Source organism: Lates calcarifer, unplaced genomic scaffold, assembly GCF_001640805.2.
Source record: "Lates calcarifer isolate ASB-BC8 unplaced genomic scaffold, TLL_Latcal_v3 _unitig_4782_quiver_787, whole genome shotgun sequence".
In the NCBI taxonomy this organism is placed as follows: domain Eukaryota; kingdom Metazoa; phylum Chordata; class Actinopteri; family Centropomidae; genus Lates; species Lates calcarifer.
In genome coordinates, this window is record NW_026117103.1 from 53,729 (window position 1) to 74,440 (window position 20,712).

General features: G+C 39.5%; 1 protein-coding gene and 1 long non-coding RNA gene across 2 annotated transcripts in view; one reads left to right on the forward strand and one right to left on the reverse strand.

Annotated features, from left to right (window-relative positions):
- The window catches only part of LOC108902227 (anoctamin-1), a 47,677-nt gene extending 35,609 nt beyond the window's left edge, over window positions 1-12,068 (reverse strand). The window contains exons 1-2 of the mRNA XM_018703994.2: window positions 11,526-12,068; window positions 6,004-6,411 (exon numbers count right to left, since the gene is read on the reverse strand). Of these exons, the coding sequence (XP_018559510.1) occupies window positions 6,004-6,411; window positions 11,526-11,630 (513 nt within the window). The 5' untranslated portion in view covers window positions 11,631-12,068. The remainder of the gene's footprint in view (window positions 1-6,003; window positions 6,412-11,525) is intronic.
- A 281-nt stretch (window positions 12,069-12,349) lies between these two features.
- On the forward strand, window positions 12,350-18,779 carry LOC127140529 (uncharacterized). The gene is made up of 3 exons (XR_007811016.1): window positions 12,350-12,754; window positions 17,634-17,683; window positions 18,640-18,779. It is a non-coding gene; the product is annotated as an uncharacterized LOC127140529 (long non-coding RNA).
- Window positions 18,780-20,712: the final 1,933 nt, after the last annotated feature.

A 20,712-nucleotide genomic window follows, 5' to 3' on the forward strand; every position in this document is an offset into this window, starting at 1 on the left:
AAGAGAGTTTTGAGAACAGATTCTATGATCAGCAGTGAAAAGTTAACAGACTACCCATCAGGCTGATTGACAACCCCATTAGTGCCAGCTCAAGGACCATCTCAAACAGATGATTGAACTATCCTGAACTGAACACTTCACTTATTAGTGAATCATTCTTTTCAGCTCTGAATCATGTGAAATCCAGTTGTCTTTACTATGTATCTACTGGTACATAGGAAGAAGTTTCTTTGTCTGACTGCAACAGAATACAAGCTAACTCTGGTTTGACAGTGTGGTACAGTACTATGTGCTGGCAGAAAAGTCCCGCTGTAGTATGTACAAATCCTATGTACAAGTCCCTCAACAAGCCATCTAAGCTACTAACATTGTGATGCACAGTTAAACTGACTTTTATTTGTATTTCCCAAAAGTTCTTAAAAGGTCCTGAATGTCTGGAGGCTTTACAGAACACTGGGGCTCTTCTGGTTATGAAAATGCTGTAGCTACAAGTTGTAGTTTGTTGTTAATAACAATAAAGCTATTCTATTCTATTCCTATATGGCTTTAAGGGGACTCTCCATTTTGGTTATTTTATGGTCACATAGCGACATTACAAAAAGATCATTTGGGGTGCAAAAGGAACGTTCCAGCATGGTCCCCCGTTTGGTTATATGAGAACGTTTTGTTAAGGGCTTAATCAGAACATTCACATATGGGTCTAAGTTGGTCATATAATAACGTCCCATATAAAACTTCTATTCTTCTATTTTGGTCACTTTATGGTTACATGCAGCGTTACAAAGAGAGCATTTTGGAACATAAACAGAACACTCCTATATGGTCTTCTGTTGGTTGAGTTTCATTGAGGACTTAATCAGGACATAAAGGATATCACCTTATATGCTCCCATAACATTCTGTGAACATCCCCACTGGTGTAAAGGGTGTCAACTTGTAATGTTCCCAGAGCATTCAAAGATAGCCATGATGGGAACTTCTTTCATGGAATAATGAGTATATTCTGGGAGTGTTTATGGTATTACTATGAGACGTTCCCTCTTGGTCTCTAAACGACATTCCTATAATGTTTGCAGAACCTTTTTTGACATTACAGGAATCTTTAGAGGACCAACCTATGATGTTCTTTTTTTGTCCTGTTTAGGTCCTTGTGTCACCTTGCTAGAACATTTTGCAGGAATATTACAGGAATCTGTGCAGAACCTTTTGGGGACCTTAAATTACCAAAATGGAACATCACCCTAAAATAGTGTACAGACCTACATCCTATAGTAGTAGAATGTCCTGAATGTTCCCTGGAAGTCGGCCAAATAAAGTCCTCCGACCCCTAAAAGGGCCCCACATCATGACTGTCCGGGCACGTTCTAGGAACACTACAACATTCTTTACATCAGTGAGGAGATTCTCAGAACGCTCCAGGAGCACAATGTATCTATCTAGCACATCTAGTTGGGTAGACCCCACCCTCTGATTCTATATTGCTCATACTAATAATGTATTTAGCTTCTCTGCTACATTGTACTGAGCTGCACTTTCTGCCAATGCCTATAGTCACCAAGATTATGAAAATGTGTTGGTTAAACCCAGATGTGAATGCGTCAATTGTTTAGACTTTGTGACTGCATTGTTTCCACTCCACCATTCCTCCTTGATGCTAATATATTCAGCTTCCCTGAAGCATTACACAAATTTGCTTTTCCACAAAAATATCAAAAAATTAGGTGCTCAGACAAACACCTGTGTGTTTGCAATGGAAGTTTACTTTTGCCTTTGCCTGGATATCACCTAGGAAAGGAAAGGAAAATACGAATCAAGAACTTCTACGTGGTACTAACAAACTCAGGCCAACCATTTCAAGTCATTGCTGTAGAGTCTTATTTTCTATTTATATGCTGGCATTAGGACATCTTATACATAGGCAGATTATCAGTTTACACTTTTACACGGCTGATACACAGATATATCTAAGCTGCAACCCTGCAAATAGTTTTACAGAAACTGGCTGCCTCTTAAATTGTTGAAGACATTCAGAGGTGATGGGATGTCTGACCTGAACTTTTAATAGTTAAATATAAACAAGGCTGAAGCCACATCCAAACTTTTCTGAAAGTTCTTTTAACTTGTGGAAATTACTTTGGGTCAGTACCACCCTTGTGTAAAACAGTTATATTAACCATATGCTATAGTTATTAGACTCATCCTCTAAAAACTTGGCCAGTATAATAAAGACGACTGTAACATTGTTTTTCTCAAGTGGTACAGCACTTGAATTAATGGCACCTATTTCGTAGTCTAGTAAAATATCTTAATAATAATAAGAGCTATTCAACAAATGTATTAATCATATGATAACAACAATGTCAGATAATGGTGAAATGATAATGTTATACTATTCACAAATACATAAAACATACATATACATTGAGGAGCCATGACATTAAAATCACTGGCAAGTGAAGCGAATGACATTGATTATTTCATTACAATACAATGTTCTGCTGAGAAACTTTGGGTTCTAGTGTTCATCTGGATATTAATTTGACATGCACCACCCACCTAAATATTGTCACAGACCAAGCACACCCCCTCATGGCACACATGCTCACTGATGGCAATGACCTCCCACAGCAGAACAATGCTCCCACCACACAAAAACTGTGCAGAAATGTCTCAAGCAACATGACAAATAGCCCAAGGTGTTGACCTGGCCTCAAAAATCCCCACCTGATCCAGCACCTGTGGGATGGTCTGGAACAAGCCAGATCCATGCAGGCCACACCCTGCAACCCACAGGACCCAAAGGATCTGCTGCCAATGTCCCAGTGCCAGACCAGACACCACAGGACACCTTCAGAGGTCCCGTCCCATCCTACACAATATTAGGCAGGTCCCACAGATGCTGGATCAGATTTGGATCTTGGGGGGATTTGGAGGCCTGGTCAACACCTTGGACTCTTTGTCATGTTCCTCCAGGCATCTGAGCAGTTTTTGTGGTATGGTGGAAGCATTGTCCTAGCCGGGGGAGGCCCCTGCTGTTGGAGAGTGCCATTACCATTGGGGTAGGTTCTTACTCTGCTTGACAGAGTAAGAACAAATTCATTTATATTATGAACACCTGGACAGTCAATAACTACTCACTGAATTAAAACCTTAAAATTAATTAAAAATTAAATCAATTAGCCAGAAAACGTAACTCTTGATGTTGCAGTCCTAAAATGCATATAACTCGAAGCAACACTCTCTTTGCAGAACATACAGAAAAGCAGAGCTGACTAAAATCAAAGCTGAGATAGCTACTTCATGCTGGGAAATTAAGACAGACACATTGTCTCTATGTGAAGAAAGGAGCTCAGATATACGTGAAAGATGAGATGACAGGTGAGCTGGGCCAAGTCAACATAGCACAAGCAGAGGGAAACACTAAATACAAAGAATGAGACAATCTCAAGAAACAATGGACATTTTCAGCACAAAGCAAATTCAACTAAAACCAACCAGAATCTCGGAAGTGTTTGTATCAGGAAGCAAAATTTAAAGCTTTGATTTTCAGGAGAGAAAATCTAAAGCTGGATCAGGAGGTTTGGTCTCCAGAAAAAATTTCTGTCTAATTTTTCCAGAGGTTCTGAATAGAGTCAGCATCAGTTCCCTAGTGGTAGAGGTGACGGAGATCATAGAACCCTTTGTCATATCAAGGAAAGAGTGGTTCACAAAGGGTTGTAGCCTGAGGGGTCACATCAGCTGTTGGACAAGTTCAAATCCATATTCAGTGGATGAATACATGAAGGCTGATGTTGACCATTTTCTCAGACAGTGACTCAAAGAGTTGATCTGCACACGCATGTGTAAGTGATCTCCACAAACTTATCAGTCACCCCTCATAGTATTACTTACTACTCTCTGCTCACTGAACATTGTACAACAGAGATGTCTACAGTCTCTACAGTTTTACTTTCACTGCTATCCATACTTTGTGACATTGCATGATTTATGCCAGTGTTTTGTATTGTATCGTTATGTTTTGTATTACCTGTTGAAGCACTGTACAGATCACATCAGGCATTGATTTGTCATAACCTCCCCTCCCCACTATGAAAATGAGCTTGTCAGTTAACTCCAGCACATGTGTGTAAACTGTGATGTTGATTAATGTGCACTGGTAAATAACCCTTGTAGGTAAATAAGATGAGATATCAGTTGAGTAATGACATGTTTCTTAATTCTCTGCAGATGTGATAACCCAACTTAAGGGACTCCTGTCTGGGCAGCTGTAGTGACAGCACGTTATCTGTCAAGTTATGTGTTTTATCCTTCGAAAGTCTTCTGTATTATGACACATTAGATTGTCTTATCCTTCATGTTTAGCTATATCAGAAGTGGTGTTCAGATAGAGATCAGTGTATTTTAATTTAATTCACTAGTAAGGCTATGGGATCAGTCAGTATAGTGCTATCTGTGTGTGGACATTAGCTGAAGATGGAAAATGATAATATTCTAGATGTGTTTAAGCAGATATTGTGGGGAGACAATGAAGGCATTTATTCGCCAGCCAAATAATCTCTTATAGTGGGGGGTCAGGTAGCAAAAAGAGAAAAAACTTTGATAAGTCTTCGAGGGAACAGTTTCTACACATGGTTCTACACACTACATGGTGGTCAGCATGCAACAACCCCCACTAGAGTTGCAAATTTTGTGCATTTTTTCTGAGTTTAGGTTTCATTAAAACATTATACATTAGTGACAAATTAGTTATGTGACATTCATGTCATGAATCCTGAACAAAATAATTATAAATAATTTTGTTTGATTTTTAAAACAATAGGGCTCTTGCTGAAAGAAGCCACTCTTGTGCGCACTTTTATGTTCGGAGACTATATTTACAAGCCAAACCTCTTTTTCGTAAACATTAAGTGCTCTGCATTAGCGAGTAAAAGGAAAATTAAAAAATGATACACATCCTTGAGCCCATCTTCCTTTCCCTTGCCACTGCTTCTCAACACGGCTGATAACTGTACTTCTTAGCTTATCGCAGCTGACATTGGGTGAGAGGTGGGGTACACCCTGTACAGATCACCAGTCCATCGCAGGGCCAACACACTGTAGACAAACAACCATTCACACTGACATTCACACCTACGGGTAATTTAGAGTCACCAGTTAACCTAAGGTGCATGTCTTTGGACTGTGAGGGGAAGCACAGGGAGAACATGCAAACTCCACATAGAAAACCGGGGCTTGAACACAGAACCTTCTTGCTGTAAGGCATCAGTGCTAACTACTGCACCACTGTGCTGTTTCTGTCTAGAATAATATTAAAAATTTACCAGCCCAAAAGCAGTGCTGATATATGAAAGTTTCCACTTATAAAGTTGGTTTGTGTGTGTGTTTGTGTTTTTATGTTACAGTTACAGTTAAAGCCTCATGTCAATGTGCATAAGAACGACTCACATCAGTTCAGTGAGCAAGTGTGACTAAGGGAATACTATCGGTTGATATCGGGTTGGTACTCATCAGCAGATGCTCTGAGTCAGAGTGAGAGAGAAAAAAAAGATGCATTTATAGTGCAAACTGTACTATAATCACATTGAACATGTTAACCTTTACTTTAAATCTGCTGTACTGTGCAACTGTGGACTGAGCATGCAGTGCAAGCAGGCTTGAAGCATTGTGACCTGTGACACAAAACCCCACTTACTCATTCTCTCTACATTTTATTTTAGCTTCACTTCACTTTACTCACATCATTATCCTCCCTTTGCTCAGCTTTCATCTAGATGTTTCTACTTTATATCATATCCATAAAACCTTTTGTTGCTGCTCTGCTGATCTAGTTTAACTTAACAACATATTGTTTCCTGTATTACTCTGACTTGTGTCACTGTTGCCTTTGTAAACAGAATACAGAAAGATATTGGTAAAGTAGATTACAGACACTATCAGAAATCAGAAAACAGATTTTAGGTGAAGCGTTGCTGGAAAAAAAAGAATGGATAAAATATAAACTCACATCTTCATCCTTCTCTAGCTCCAGCCCCGTGTCTCTCAGTTTCCCCTCAAACTCCTCCCTCCTGAACGCCTTATGATCCTCCTGGCCATTGAAGGTCTCTCCCAGACAGCCCAGCTCCACATCAGCCACTGGTGATGATGGCAGGGACGATGAATCTTTCGGCCTTTGTGCTTGGTGGTGTCGAGGATGTTCGCCACGGCTGTGGATGCCACGGCTGTGGACGCCACGGCGTAGGCTGCGGGCGACAGCGTTCTCAGTCAGCAGGTGTGTTGACTGTCGACTGGAGCGGCCCCCACCAGGCTTCTTCACAGGGTAGGTGAGGACATAGTCAACACGCCGCTGACCATCCTGGAAGTACAGGCCGTGCTGGCAGTGGATGTTTTCCTCTGGGGTTAGAGCCTTCAGCAGCTGACAGTATGCACATGGGGACAGACAGGGAGGGGTGAGGGTTTAGGATGCAGGACACAGCATGTAGAGGCAAAAGTGTTTGTTTATGTGAGCAGTTTTGTTTCCTTCATGTTTCATGAATACCAAGTTTAGAGCTTTCTTTTTTCTGTTCAAAGTAAAACTTTCCAGCTGACTTACCAGATGATGTAGCACCAAAGCAGATTAATGGAGTTTCAAAATGCAGCATGATAGGTGTTGACCATTGGTCCGTTCACACATACGGATACAAAGAAGTTGCAGTATCTCACCTCTCATGAATCTGAGTTCAGGAGGTGTGTCGTGTTGAGCATGTAACTCAAATAGATCAGAGGATATTTGCATAAAGTTGATCTTTCTCAACTTGCCCCTGTTGTGTGTACTTGCACACTCTTTGAATGTGTCACTCTCAGCAGGGGGCACAGGACTGCACAGCCAGATCTCCTTCACCATGACCAACATTTGTCGCCATCTCAGCTGTTTGAATCCATTGTGTGTGAACAGCCTGTGAGAACCATGTGAAGCTTTGCAGCTTTCTTCCTGTTTTTGCAGGAAAAAAGATTTGAAGCTTTGGGGCGTTGAACTCATGCACAGTGACATCTCCTGAAACTATAGCAGCAATTCAAAACTGGGGCCTGACCATTAGAACAACATACAATATCAAAGCAACAACTAACAATAATATATATAATAGTAACATCTAATTCTTTTACCATTTATATACAGTATGTCTTCCTAAGGTAGCTGTGAAACACTGCAGTCCATCAAATACAATACCTAAGATGGTGGTGATGGTGGTGCCCCTGCGATTCTTTGTGCTGTTAATTCATTTTGATATCACTATTGAACTGATTACATAATTCTGTAGACAGAGGCTGCAACTTTATCTAATGTTATGTAGTATCACTAGGGAATCAAGTTCAGCATACAGTAAATCACACACATCACTGACTTGTTTGAGCTGAAGTTTATACAGATAGAGCTCAGACGTCCATCCTGGGCTCCAGCCAGATGCAGCTATGCTTCAGGCTGTCAGTTTTTGGCTGACTTGTTGTGCGTGAAAGCAGCTGTGCAATTCATGCCTGGCACAGAGCCCTATTTTTCAGAGTCACAGTCCCGTTGGAGAGCACCATGACTTCTTAATTTCCTACATTTTGGTGTGGAGATGTGGTGAATCAAAATTAGGATTTCAGGGGCCAGCTGGGTGTCATACCAGGAGTGGCAGCTGCTACACCCACTATGGAACTTCTGAGTAAATTCTAAATAAGACATAAATAGTATGTGAATTATTTGCTGTGTCAGTAGTGAAGTCTCCTTATAACGTCTGGCTGCAGATCTGAGGCGAGATGTTTACAGATCAAACTACACAGAGATCACACACCAACGTTTAAAGGGGAATTCCACTCCACCCACTTTACACTTGAAGATCAGTTTACTAGTCATGGGAAGGGTTGGGTTGAGATAGTTGGCAAAACACTTGAATCACCTAAGGTCTTACTCTAACAGACTTCGTAGAGCAAAGGGCAATGCATAAAACATTCACATAGCATCTTAAAATGACGGACATCACTGTCAACTGTAGATAACTGATGTTAATTTAATATCAGCTAAAATGTAACTTTGTTGTTGTCTGGCTGATGTATGATCAGCAGTCAGTATCAGTTGTGAGGGAAATGAAATATGTTTGATGTTCAACAAAACCAAGAGTGGCAATCCATCTTTGAAAGAAATGATTTAGCTGATTGTGTCATATCACTAATCTCATTACAAATTATTGTGTAAAGCTCAGTTGGCCGTAGCTGTTATGTGTGACAGAGGCGTCTAATTAATTATTTGTATATTCTGCAGCTCTTATTGTAGACCAAGTACATCCCCCATGGCAAACACACTCCCTAATGGCAGGGGCCTCCCCCAGCAGGATGGCACTCCCACCACACCACAAAAACTGTTCAGAAATGGCTCAAGGAACACAACAAAGACTGAGGTGTTGACCTGGCCTCCAAATCCCCCAAATCCAAATCTGATTGAATATCTGTGGGATGCACCAGAACAAGCCAGATGTTAGAAGCCCCACCCTGCAACCCACAGGACCTAAAGGATCTGCTGCCAATATCCCATTGCCTGACATCACAGGACACCCTCAGAGGTCCTGTAATATGCCCAGACAGGTAATAGCTGTTTTAGCGACGCAAAGGGGGCCTACACAATATTACGCAAGTGGTTTTAATGTTGTGGCTGATCGGTGTAGTGTTTTTAGCACTGGGCTTAAGTCTTAACTCCATTTTACACAGAGATTGCACAATATTGGCAATTATTGCTGCCCCAGTGTGTGGTTTTATACAGCATGCCTGGCATCATGGAATTAAGAGCCAGTACACAGTTGGTCAGTGTCTGTTCACATTCAGTTCCCCTTTTATACAGATGTTGATTTGCTTCTGTGACATGGACCATATTCCACCTCTGTACCTACAGAGTGACGAGGCAGACTAATGGTGCAATATTCCTGCCTTAAAATACTGTGTAAAAGGGCCTTTAGGGAACAGATTAGCAATGATAGTCACTCAGTGTAGCACCAGTGCTGATTTTCACACCTCTAATGTAAGGTAGCTATGGCTCTTTTTACACTTGGTTCTTGAAAGATCTGTCAAAACTTGAAGCAACTGATCTACATCGTCTAGTGAAAGTGAGAAGTAAATCTCCAACCTCATTGGATAAAGGGTTTAATTGTATGCATTCAGCTATGTCTTCAGTTAAGTCATAGTGGACGTCATATTGTGGAACATTCACCAACTGTAGCAACAAACTCTCACAGTGACTTCCCCTGACAGCCTCTGTCTGTGTGAAACTGTCCAGACACAAAATAACGTGAGTGTAAAGTTACATGAAAGATTCAAACTGTAAGCCAAAAGTAATATGTCTGTGGTAACTTATTTAATGGAACAATGTTGGTGAATACGTAACTGAGGATATAGCTGGAGACACCCAAACTCTTATCCAGCAATGTGGTTGGGAGTACTTTCAGCTTTGGTAGCTCTTCCAAGCACCAAGAGTAAAAAACAATCAATGACGTCAAAATGTCAAAGCTGTGCAAATACTGAGTGACTGGCAACTGAAAGGACAGTACCCTCTCTATACTGTCAGTGAAACCCTTACATAAGAAAAACTAATTTTACTATAGAATATTTTCTTTATTTAACAAAGGAAGCCAAGGTTCCCTAGAAGTTAAATGTGAAATATATCAATACAAACATTTAATCAAAGAATAATATTATGAATCTGACAAAGCATTCCATGCCAGCTTTTCAGACAACCCTGACCCAGATGAACTATTTGATTGAGTGGATAATTAAACAGTGGGCTGATGGGCCTGGATCAAGAGTGTGCTACCGGCCTGTTTGATGCTGAATACATTCCACATGTATGTCACATGTTTTGAAGTGAATATAGCAGTTCTATTTAAGATTAGCAACCAAGAAACATCTGTCAGCTGTCAGGCACAGCGCTAAGGTCACCAGAACAGGACACTGATCATGGAGATGCTTGCAAGTGAGTGCACACCTGCAGCACTGGAAAACATTCCTTTGCAAATACCAGGAACCACAGTCAGATATTTAGCTACTCAAATGATATCTGTGTATTCAAGTGTGCCAAAAATAGTGACTTATTTTATGTCATGCACCACCATCTGATGTCAGGTCAGTCAACAGTTTAATTTCTGTAATACAGAAGAACAAATTAAAATGTTATGGAAAAAGATCAAATGCATCTCACCACAAGATACAATACGATTCTCCTTAACATACAAAGAATTTTTCATCAAACTCCAAGGCAGCTGTTTCTGAGGTCAAGAATTAACTTTCAGTCTCAACCTCTTGAGCCAACATGGACAAAATGCTCAGAAAAATGTAGGATGACCTATGATGATTTATTAATGGTTCTGACCACGAGTAAGTTTTGTTGTAGTTTACAAATATTTCGTAGAGCAACAAGGTCTGTGTTAGGAGGGGGTTAGAGCAGATGGATGGGTCAATAAAACACAGGACTTAAGTGTTGTTTCTTTACTGTTCCACAACCTATTTGAACCTGAAACCGTGATCTATCCTTAAGCTAACCAATTACTGTTTTATGCCTTAATCTCGTTCAGGAGCAGGCCGGTCGTTTATGTCAGAGGACTTGTTGAATCAAATCTGTGCACAGACGTTTCATGAAAGAGGCCACATGTCTCTTCTCTTACAGTCCTAGTTCATCTCTTCTTTTATGAGCTCTTTGCTGCCCAGACCACCAGTGAAGGGTCATACAGTCCATAAACTGCAGTCAGGTGCAGTATGAGTTCTCCTGTCAATAAGCAGAATGACCTTTGTTTCGAGCTTTCTCATGGACTGATGTAGCAGTGATGGTGCAAGGTGACAGGTCATCAGCACTGTCCAGGCTATCAGTTTTTATATAACTCCATGTTTACAACTCTTTGTTTGTGAATAAAAAGGCAGTGGAATGGAAAAGCTTTGATCGTGTTAAATAAGAACAACTGGCAAAAAAAAAAAAATCAGGTGCTGTCTTGAGGAATATTCATCTTTGTTCATGTCATTTATGTTTCACTTCATTCTTGCTGCTTGCCGCTGTTATGTTTTATTGTACTGTACACAATATGTTGTTTATACAAGTGAAATGCTTAAACAGAAGACTCCATGTTGTTATGTTTGTTTTTAATGGCTGAACCATTCCATCTAATGGACAGACTGATTGTATGTCATGTGCATCATTTTATTCATATTTCCCCAGATATCAATCTGACAAATCTGTTATTTCTTGAAACTTTGTTATCTCCACGACAATTCCAAATAAAGTTTTTTAGGTCTACAGCAGAACATCAGTAGTTTGTTTGGACTGACACAGCAGGAGATCATTGAATTTAAAGAAGTTTAAAACTGTCAAATTGATTGTTGCAGCTCTTTTGAAACCTTTTGTTTTTTACTATATCCTGTAACAAATATCTGTGTACATCTCTACCTGAGCAGATTTCATTCACTTTCTGCCTATGTTGCCTTATCTCTTGCCGTCAGTCTCTGTGTGCTCTGTTTGTCTCTTGTGGAGACACTCACCTTAAACTTGCCATGGAAGATAACATCTCGTAGAAAATGTGGTGCCTGTTGCTCAGACCCGGATGTTGGAGACAGGTTGACTTCCACTTCTGCTTCCTCTGTCATCGTCCAGTCCCGGCAGTTTGAGAGCAGAGATAAACCGATGTGGTGAAGAGTTGTTTGCAAGCAGAATAGTCCAGTTTGTGCTCTTCCTCTCTCTACGTCTGTGTCTCCTGCTTGAAATGTCTCGTTATATGACAGTGTTTGCTGAGGGCCCCTCCTCTGCCTCTCTTCTTATTTTCTTCTGACTTGCCACTCTTCTGTGGCTTTGCTCGTCTCCCTTTAAAGTTCTGTGTGGAGCTCTGTTTCTGTCTCAGTGTGGAGTGGCTGAAGTGAGCCTGCAGCCTTGTTACTTGAGAAGCCGTCTGTGAGCCAAGATCTAAACTTAGACAACGATAAAACTCTGATGAACACAAGGTGCCCTCCCTCGCTCTGTCTCTGCTCAGCTGTAATCACTACAGGATCTACCACCCCAATACACACCCAACATCGCTCTCTCCCTCTCTCTCTCTCTTTCACACTCTCTGCTAGAGGCTACTAACACTGCAAGGTCAAATGTGATGCATTACATGTAAAACAAATGACAACATGGCTCATGAACTGAAAACATGCCAAAGTAACACCCTCATAAGTCAACAGAAGCTTGTGTGTGTGTGTGTGTGTGTGTGTGTGTGTACATGATATCAAGCTGCAGACTGAATAAATTAATGGTCAGGTCTGGACCCTCAGTGATCCAGCGACAGATAGCAGCAGTGGTACTACTAGAGATGGAGAAAATAACCTCTGCTGTAGTGAACACCCTGTAGAACACATCACACAAACCAAGAGACACAGCAAAGCTGCTTCTGCTGGACCACCAGTAGGTACTCTGTGTTCAATGGACCTGAGTGGTGCAATTCACATGCACTTTGGAACAGAGTGTGAGAGAGGGGTGCCAATTCACAACATAGGCACTCACCCTTTGTGTAATCTTCACTCCTGGACTGCCACTTTCCAAGGCTGGACCGAAGGACAAGACCAGACTTTTTTTTTTATTATAGGAGTCTACACAATATTCTTTTTGCACCTCAGATCTCCAGAAGGAAAACCATGTTGCTACAGGAGACACCAGTTACCAGTCTGCTGTGGATCTTTTCATTCAGAGCTTAACTGTGTTTAACAGGGTCACAACAACAGAATGCTGCACAAGGGTCAGTTGAAGTTTTACTGTTCACAGTGTTTCCACCATTTTCAAGAGCTAAACAAAATACATTGAGTTTTGAGCTGTAAACAGTATACATGATTTCAGGCTATACAATATCCCTGATCACTTAAATTGATTGATTGGATATATCATATGCTGAAGTTGAATCTTATTTCTGAACTACGGCTGATATAACATGCTTCTGCCCCTCGTTTGGCAGCAACTGTGTCTCACATGGCTAATACTGAGATAACAAATAAAAACACTGGCACTGGACAAAATCCTCAATTTGCAGACTTGTCAGCTACTGACATTATTCTGGAGGCTGTCTTGCCTTTTTGCCATGAAGTGCTAAAGAAGAGATTTCAGATCCTGGTCTCCTACCTCAGCTCACACTACTGCTGAATGAAAACATATAATCAGTTTTTTGTCTGTCTTGTTCATTAAAAAGAACTTGAATTAATGAATGTGATATTTCAGGACAAAACTTATTGTCAATCCATCCATATATAACTACACAGCAAGGAGTCTCTGGGGACAGTTAGAATAAGGTGCAAAAAGACTATGTAAGGTGGCAAGACAACAGTGCAAAAACAAGACAAAGTCCAGGTTTTGATTGGCCTGACTGGCTGAGGGGAGGAGCTGTTTGCAGGGATTCAGACCCAAAACCGCCCTGTGTTGACAGAGTGCAGGGCGCTGCATCAGTGGGGGCATGTTATTTAAGGTACTGATGTGACATGAAATAAGATCCAGGAAGTCCAGTTTTAGTAACAGATTTGTGCAATTAAAGGATTATTAGATACAATAAGATGAGATTTAACTTTAATGTCCCAAAGGAAATTTGTCTTGGACATGTACTGCATCAGCTGTTGACAAGACAAATACAAACATACATATAGTATTATTATTAAGTAATCCACCAAGACTGTGCACTTGCATGCATTTGATTAGCCAAGACAATGCAAAAGAATATTATAGTATCACCTTTATCATCACCTCTGATAAAATGTGATGGGTTTTTTGCAATGTTATGACTTTGCGGCCTTAATTAAAACAGCTGTCTACACCGTGATATCAAACTTTAATATCCTGATCTCTTTTCTTTATTTCTTCTGGCAGAATTATCATAATCAATTATAGAAATATGAGATTACATCAAATATCTTAATAGTAATAATGGAGAACAGTGCACTGGTAGGTTTTTAACACTTTTCTAATACTGTGCATATTTAACTAACCAGCAAGGAGTTTAAGTTTAAACAGTGAATGCACAGTTTTATAATATATGTTTCGACATTTTTCTCCTTTGTATGCACATAAACTTTTAGTAGGGATCCTACACACAGTTATAAAATGAGTCATGTAACATGATAAACAGAAAAACAAATCTGAGCAATCTCATTAGAACACTGCAGAATAGTATAACCTAAATATCTAAGATATTCATTTTATAAACGCAAGCAGCAGTGATCAGTGCTTGGATGTTACATGTGCCAACAAATTCATACATCTCAGAAAACTGTACCAGGGCTTCTTCATTGAAACTTGTAGGGTGCGCTAGCAAACCATTTTGCCACACTCAATCCTCCATATCAGATATCAGTTTGCAGAGCTTATGATGCGTCTGCCTGGTTTCATGAGTTTTCAAGCATCCCTCAACAACAAATTCTTGTTTCAAATTTTCTAATTTGTTACACTGCCAGGTCAACACCATTCAACGAAACTCAAAGCTTCGCCATATGTCATGTGAAGACCTTTAGATGAGACTGACGATGATTTCGATCTGAGTAATTCTTTGGGAGGAGTTTGTAGAAAGTGGCAAAAGCTGCGCCAGAATTGCACAATAAATTCAAAATGGCTGACTTCCTGTTGGGTTTAGAATATTGCTCCAAGAGGCTTAATTGTAAGTTGTGTGATGACTACAGAATTTTGTAAATGTTGGTAAAATGAACAGAGAAGGCTACATCGTTGAATTTTGTAGGGGGCGCTATTGAGCCATTTTGCAACGCCCATGCAAAAGGCCAATAACACACAAACATTTTCACCACTTTTGATGCATGTGCAATTTTCTGAGTTTTCAGGCACCTTTAGCTCCTAAATATACTTTACATTTGTTAAGTATAATAAACACAGCAGTTTCAAAGAGGGTCCTCGCACCAATTGTCCTTTGTCCTCCACTCAACAGTTGCATAGGGATTTATAAGAAAGAGAGGCTGACAGAGACATTATCCAGGACACTTTTCTGAGGATAAAGGGACATTCTTTTCACTGTGGGAATGGTCGCATTGCTTTGGTACATAAAACTCTGGAATATAGACTAAATACAGTTTGAGTAATTGATTTCAATACTGTTAGTGTTAGCTTTTAAAGTGGAACTCATGAAAGCTGTCACATTTTTTTCTCAAGCATAATAAAAAGTGGCCAAAACATGAAGCTGGAAGTTAATTCTGTGTAGATTTTTCTCTGTGAAGCTGTTCCAGGAAACTGTTCTTTCTTCCATGATTGTTTACTTTGTGAGAACTAAGATCCAGAAACTTTCTGTACAACCTCTCATTCCTGACACTTCAATCCCACAAGCTTATGTAACACAGCAGCAACATCCGCACTCAAGTGTATTTTTAGATTTTAAGAGTTAAAAAATATACAGAGAATCAAGCAAAGGAAAGCAGGGACCTTGTAGAGCACAGGCTCCCAGGGGATATCATGTGTCTGACTCGATGCTGGGAGCAAGATGTACGGGTCAAAGGTCAATTCTCACAGGAAACAGAAGGAAGTGGTGTTTGTGTTCACATACTGTAACTCAGCTTTTCAATACAATGGCCAAAACTTTGTGTACACCACTCAAATTAAGTTTTGACTAATCGTGACCCTTTTGACACCTCTTCAGTGGTGGTTTATTCATAGGGGAATAAAGATCCTCAACAATCAAACAGGCTGTACAATGAGAGAACTAGGCAACTCTTTATAATATGGTACACAAAAATGTGAGTAGTTACAAAGGAAGGAGTGAGAGATAAATCAGGAATGATGTGATAATTAAGGACTTGATAAGTAGCTCCTGAATAACTCCTGAATCAAGGACTGAAATCACATGTATGCATTTCTTTTTATAGCAAAGAATAATGCAAATTTTGTTTTTAAACGTGTTAATAGATTTAGATTTATTTTTTATTTTTTATTATTAAAAGGAAGAACAGGGTCATTGGGGAAATATGTCAGCTGGTTGGAGGGGCATGCCAAAGTAAATGCTGCACTGTAACTTGTGCTGTAGCTGCATGTTGTGGACAGATGTGTAATAATGACCATGCCAGACTAACATTTGCAGGTACATTTATATGCTGTTTATTGTCCCACAGCTGAGCAGCTGATTGGTCCAGCCTAACACGTGTTCATGTTTGTAAGTTAGATGTACTATGTGGCTCATTGGGACTGTCAACAACATTCAAGATCTGAATGATTTTATCAAAATATGGTCTCTAACCGCACAGACAGAGGGGGTGCCATTATGAAGCCAAAAAAATAGACATTATAAATATACATTTTCATAAAGTTCTCTCCTTTGGTTTGTCATATTTCCTCAAAGGAGACAGGACAAGTGATTTCTAATATGTGAGCATATAATTAGTTAGTTAAGATCAATTTAAGAACATTAAATGAGGTTTATAATACAATAATATACAACAATACAATAATATGATGTCCAATGTCCGAATGAGTCTCCTGACACAGTCACAAATGTAAGCAGACAAAAACAATTCAGTCCTTCTTTCACATCTCGACAGTCAGATGATACAAAATGCAAGCAGTCAGGAATAATAAAAATGTCCATGAAGCAGAGAAAAACCTTCACCTCAGGTTGATTTTAACCATGAGTTTGACAGTGAAGTATAATGAATAATGAAATGTCAGCTGTTTATAATGAAGTTAAAAACCGCTTTTTAAACTGTATGAACTTTTAAAACTTGTGTAGGTCTTTCAGTTCAGTTATACAGCAATGTGCAGGTGCATTACATGAACACCAGCAATTACAGGCTAATTTAACTCAAGATTCAACACATGAAGTCCCATAAGTCCAAGGTTACAACTACTTTTAACTATTAATAGTGACTGTTGGAAAAGGGGACAGCTACAAATAAAATCCAAACAGTATTTATTAATTAACCTGGAGCTGATGGCAGTGAACAAGTATAAACTTTTTCAGGTCATTACAAGGCTATGGACCCAGCTGATCTTTCTGACATAGACTCTTGTTCTTGTTTTGAAGGTGTGATTTTAAATGTTATGTTATTAGAGGAGGGGGCTGTTAAGTTGCACTGGGTGACATGTTGATGCATGTACAGCCTCCATAGACCATTCCAGTCAGGGTCAGTGCTCCACGCAGCAGTAAGGACGTCTCCTTCACAGAAGTTTCTGCAGGAAGTTTCCTGGAAGTTTCTGCAGGAAGACCTGTGGAACCTGCACTTCACCAACATCCAGATGTCTGAGGAGATCCACACCACCCAGAACTGCATGAGTTTCCCATCAGCTGTGGAGATGCTACCAATCTGAATCTATTCCAATAAAATCCCCATATTGTCAATGCTACTATAGAATGAGATGTTGGATATCATTGCTCAGCACTAGTGGAAGGGTAATTTAAAAAAATAATAATTTTCTCATGTGTGACCTTCATTACAAAGACTTGCTGCCCGTAATGTGAACAGAGGAGTTCATGCAGAAGAAATGGTGATTCTGCCCAGCTGTGTCAAACTGTATCTGCCTTTTATTTTGCAGACCAAAATTAGTCTCATTCATACAGACATATGCATGGATTGCTCATGCAATATGAAACACTGAGTGAAGAGGAAGGATTACATTTGTTTACTTCTGTGTGAAATATTTTCCAGATACTGAGGAGAGTTCAAATCCCTCAGGGAGCTGTTGGACCTGATAAAAGGTATTACACATTATATGCAATGTACACTTTATCATTTTATGGGTTTGAGTCTTAAGTTCTAGAGTTATAAACTAAATGGTGTTTATCATGGAGACAATATTTTGACATCATAAGTTAGAATAACTCAAGAGGTTAGAAATATTCAAAGGGACTAAACATAGTATCAGGTCAAGCAGCAGCCACAGGAAAACAAACAAACACATTTTAGCCTACAGGCTCCAACAAGTGGTTCTGCTTTTCTGCTGGCAGCGAAAGGCATGACAGTGAAGGAGGAAGCAGTAGCAGTGTTTGATTAACAGCTTGGTCAAAGGAAGTAAACACAGCATGTAACAACAGATGGAGAAAACAATCATTAGTTCCATGGATGTAGTGTGTTCACCAGGATTAAAACTCTTTTAAATTGAACAAGTTCTGCAGCATGAAATGCATCTAAGTTAACCTGGACTATAATGCCACTGTTCTCTGTTTGTGATGGGGAGGAGAGAGAGGGAAGATTTCACTAAAACAAAAACAAAGGACGATTGGCTTTGCTGTTTTTAAAGCTTGTTTAAAGCTTGTCTCTGCTTTATTACAAGCCTGAACTGTACATGTGATGGATTTACAGAGCTGATGTGTTCTTTTTTTCTGGGTGGTGTGCATTAGTCAAGATGCGGATATAAAGAAAAAGAGAGCAAATAAGATATTTATGTAGTGCTTGTGTTTGTTCAGTTGCATCATTTTGAAGATACTAGAGCATGTCATGGCAGATAACAACCATATAGAATGTAACCATTATGATTTGATCAAAGAGGTAGGTATGGTCAAAATGACCCTCTAAAAGGTCTAATAAGTGTGAAATAAAGATGCAGTGTCCCGGCAGCTTAGTTTAAACTTACTGTGGTCTAATGGTTACATGACATGTCTTAACTGGTATGAGAGTAGAGCACTGATTGTATTACTACTTATAAACTCTACAGGACTCTGGATAACATCCAGGCTACGAGGGACATGAAAAGGAACGACCTGATGTGACCTGATGTGGTCTGACTTTAGTTTACAGTTTTCTTCTAATGAGCAACTAATGACCTGTAAGAAAATAAAACTATGTGAAATAAGGGCCAAGTTCTGTTTTGTGTCACTGTTATAAAGGCTATGCCCAGTACAATATGGCCTTACATTCATCTAATTACAGCCTGTGTCTTCTCATATCATAAATGTGATAAATGTGATCTTTATTACAGCATCATTTATAGAAAAGTGTCTAACTTTGGTATATTTATGATCTGATATGGCATTGTACTTTATATCTAATTAGAAGAGCTTGTAAAATGCTGTCTAATAGTTTATTAGGGTCCCCTATTTGGTTTCTAATTAGAGTATAATTTTGTGCAATAACGTCTAAGTATTGTATATTTTGGAATAAATACAGAATTATATGTGGTTTCCCATACAAAGATAGATAAATGAAGAAATATAGAAATAAATAAATGCAGATTGATAGAAATCTGTTCGCACAGTGTAATTTTCACTGAAATCCTTTAAATGAGTTTAACAGACACGTCCAGAATATGCTGCAGATTTGCTGTTTTGTGTTTGGTGATAGCAAATTTTTACATCAAAATAACAAAATTCCAAAATAAGGTCTAGGGTAAGAGAATGTGATTACTGACCTGCTGCATGTATACACAGCTTTACAGTAACCAGGTTACTACAGTATGTGAATGTGTCCTCCAGTGTAACCTGGTTTCTATAACTCATACGGTGCAGGCAGCTGGCCCTCTGAAAGATTTTCACAAGACTGATGATGAACACAGGAGTATAATTAAAACCTTCCTCTCACTAAATACCAAAAATCAGGATCATCTCTGGTGGAGATGAATTTGTGACTCAGTGAATTATGGGACTAAAGATCACTGTCTGAATGATAAACTGCCTGTTGGATGTAATTGCTTTGAGAAAGGGAGACAGTTAATCAGCCCCTTAAACTGAAATATAAGCTGTAAATAACCTGCATATTGTTGAAGTGAGCTTGTATGATAAACCGTATTCTGCCTTTCTTTTCTCTCTATATATCTTGATTTTTTTAAGTTGTATTGTACTTATTTCTCCCCTCCATTTCTCCTCCTTTTGAGTGGTTTCGTAATGTGTTTTGTGTTAAACTGAGAAAATTAAAGCATTCTTTCAAAGATCACCAGGTCGTTATTTTTAGAAAAAACCAAGGCTTATCTCTGTGGCTCTAATGTGGGTTGATACGTAAGCAGCACAGACAGGGTCTAGCCTACTTCAAGTGGTTTCCAAGAGGGCTCAACAAAAAACTTGAGCTAAAGTGGCAGAAAAGGAAACATGAGGTTTTCTGCTTTGCCTGGATGTACACTTTACAAAACTCTGGATATATTTGAAACCATCACATTTTTCATGCTTTATTAACAACAACAATAACCTTTGCTTTATTTTAAAACAGTACATCAGCTTATTCAAGAACACTAGTCTACTTTTAGTTCATGTAGTTTACTCCTTCCCTGCTTTTATCCTCAATTATTTAATGGTACCAGATGATTGACATGATGATCTCCACAAGTACATCGTCAACTCCCCAAGCCTGCACACTGAATCCACTGCATTCTGACACTGAGAGGAGATATTCTTCAAACATATGAAGCATGGTCTCTCTTCAATCAGAGCACTGAAGTCACGCTTGTATTGGCTGACTGGCTCCAGCTGCTTGCAGCATACTTTACAATGAATAGTCATCCCCAGCTGTGTAGCTATTTATTCAGGTTTACACTGCAGGCATTACAGCCTGACAATGCCATACTGTTGCTTCCACAGCTCCCTCCACCAGTCCAGCTCCCTCCTTATGTGGTATTTCATATTTTGGTTTACTAAGGTTCCTGTTCATGTATGGGGGAGTAGCTCTCTCGGCGTGTCTCTTAGCAGAATCCAATAGCTGCTTGGATTCATTGAGAACTCCTTCAAACAGTGCAGCCTTTTCCTCCAAATCAAACTAGATTTGTTGTAAATGCTAGAAATGGTCACTGTAGAGAGTTCCT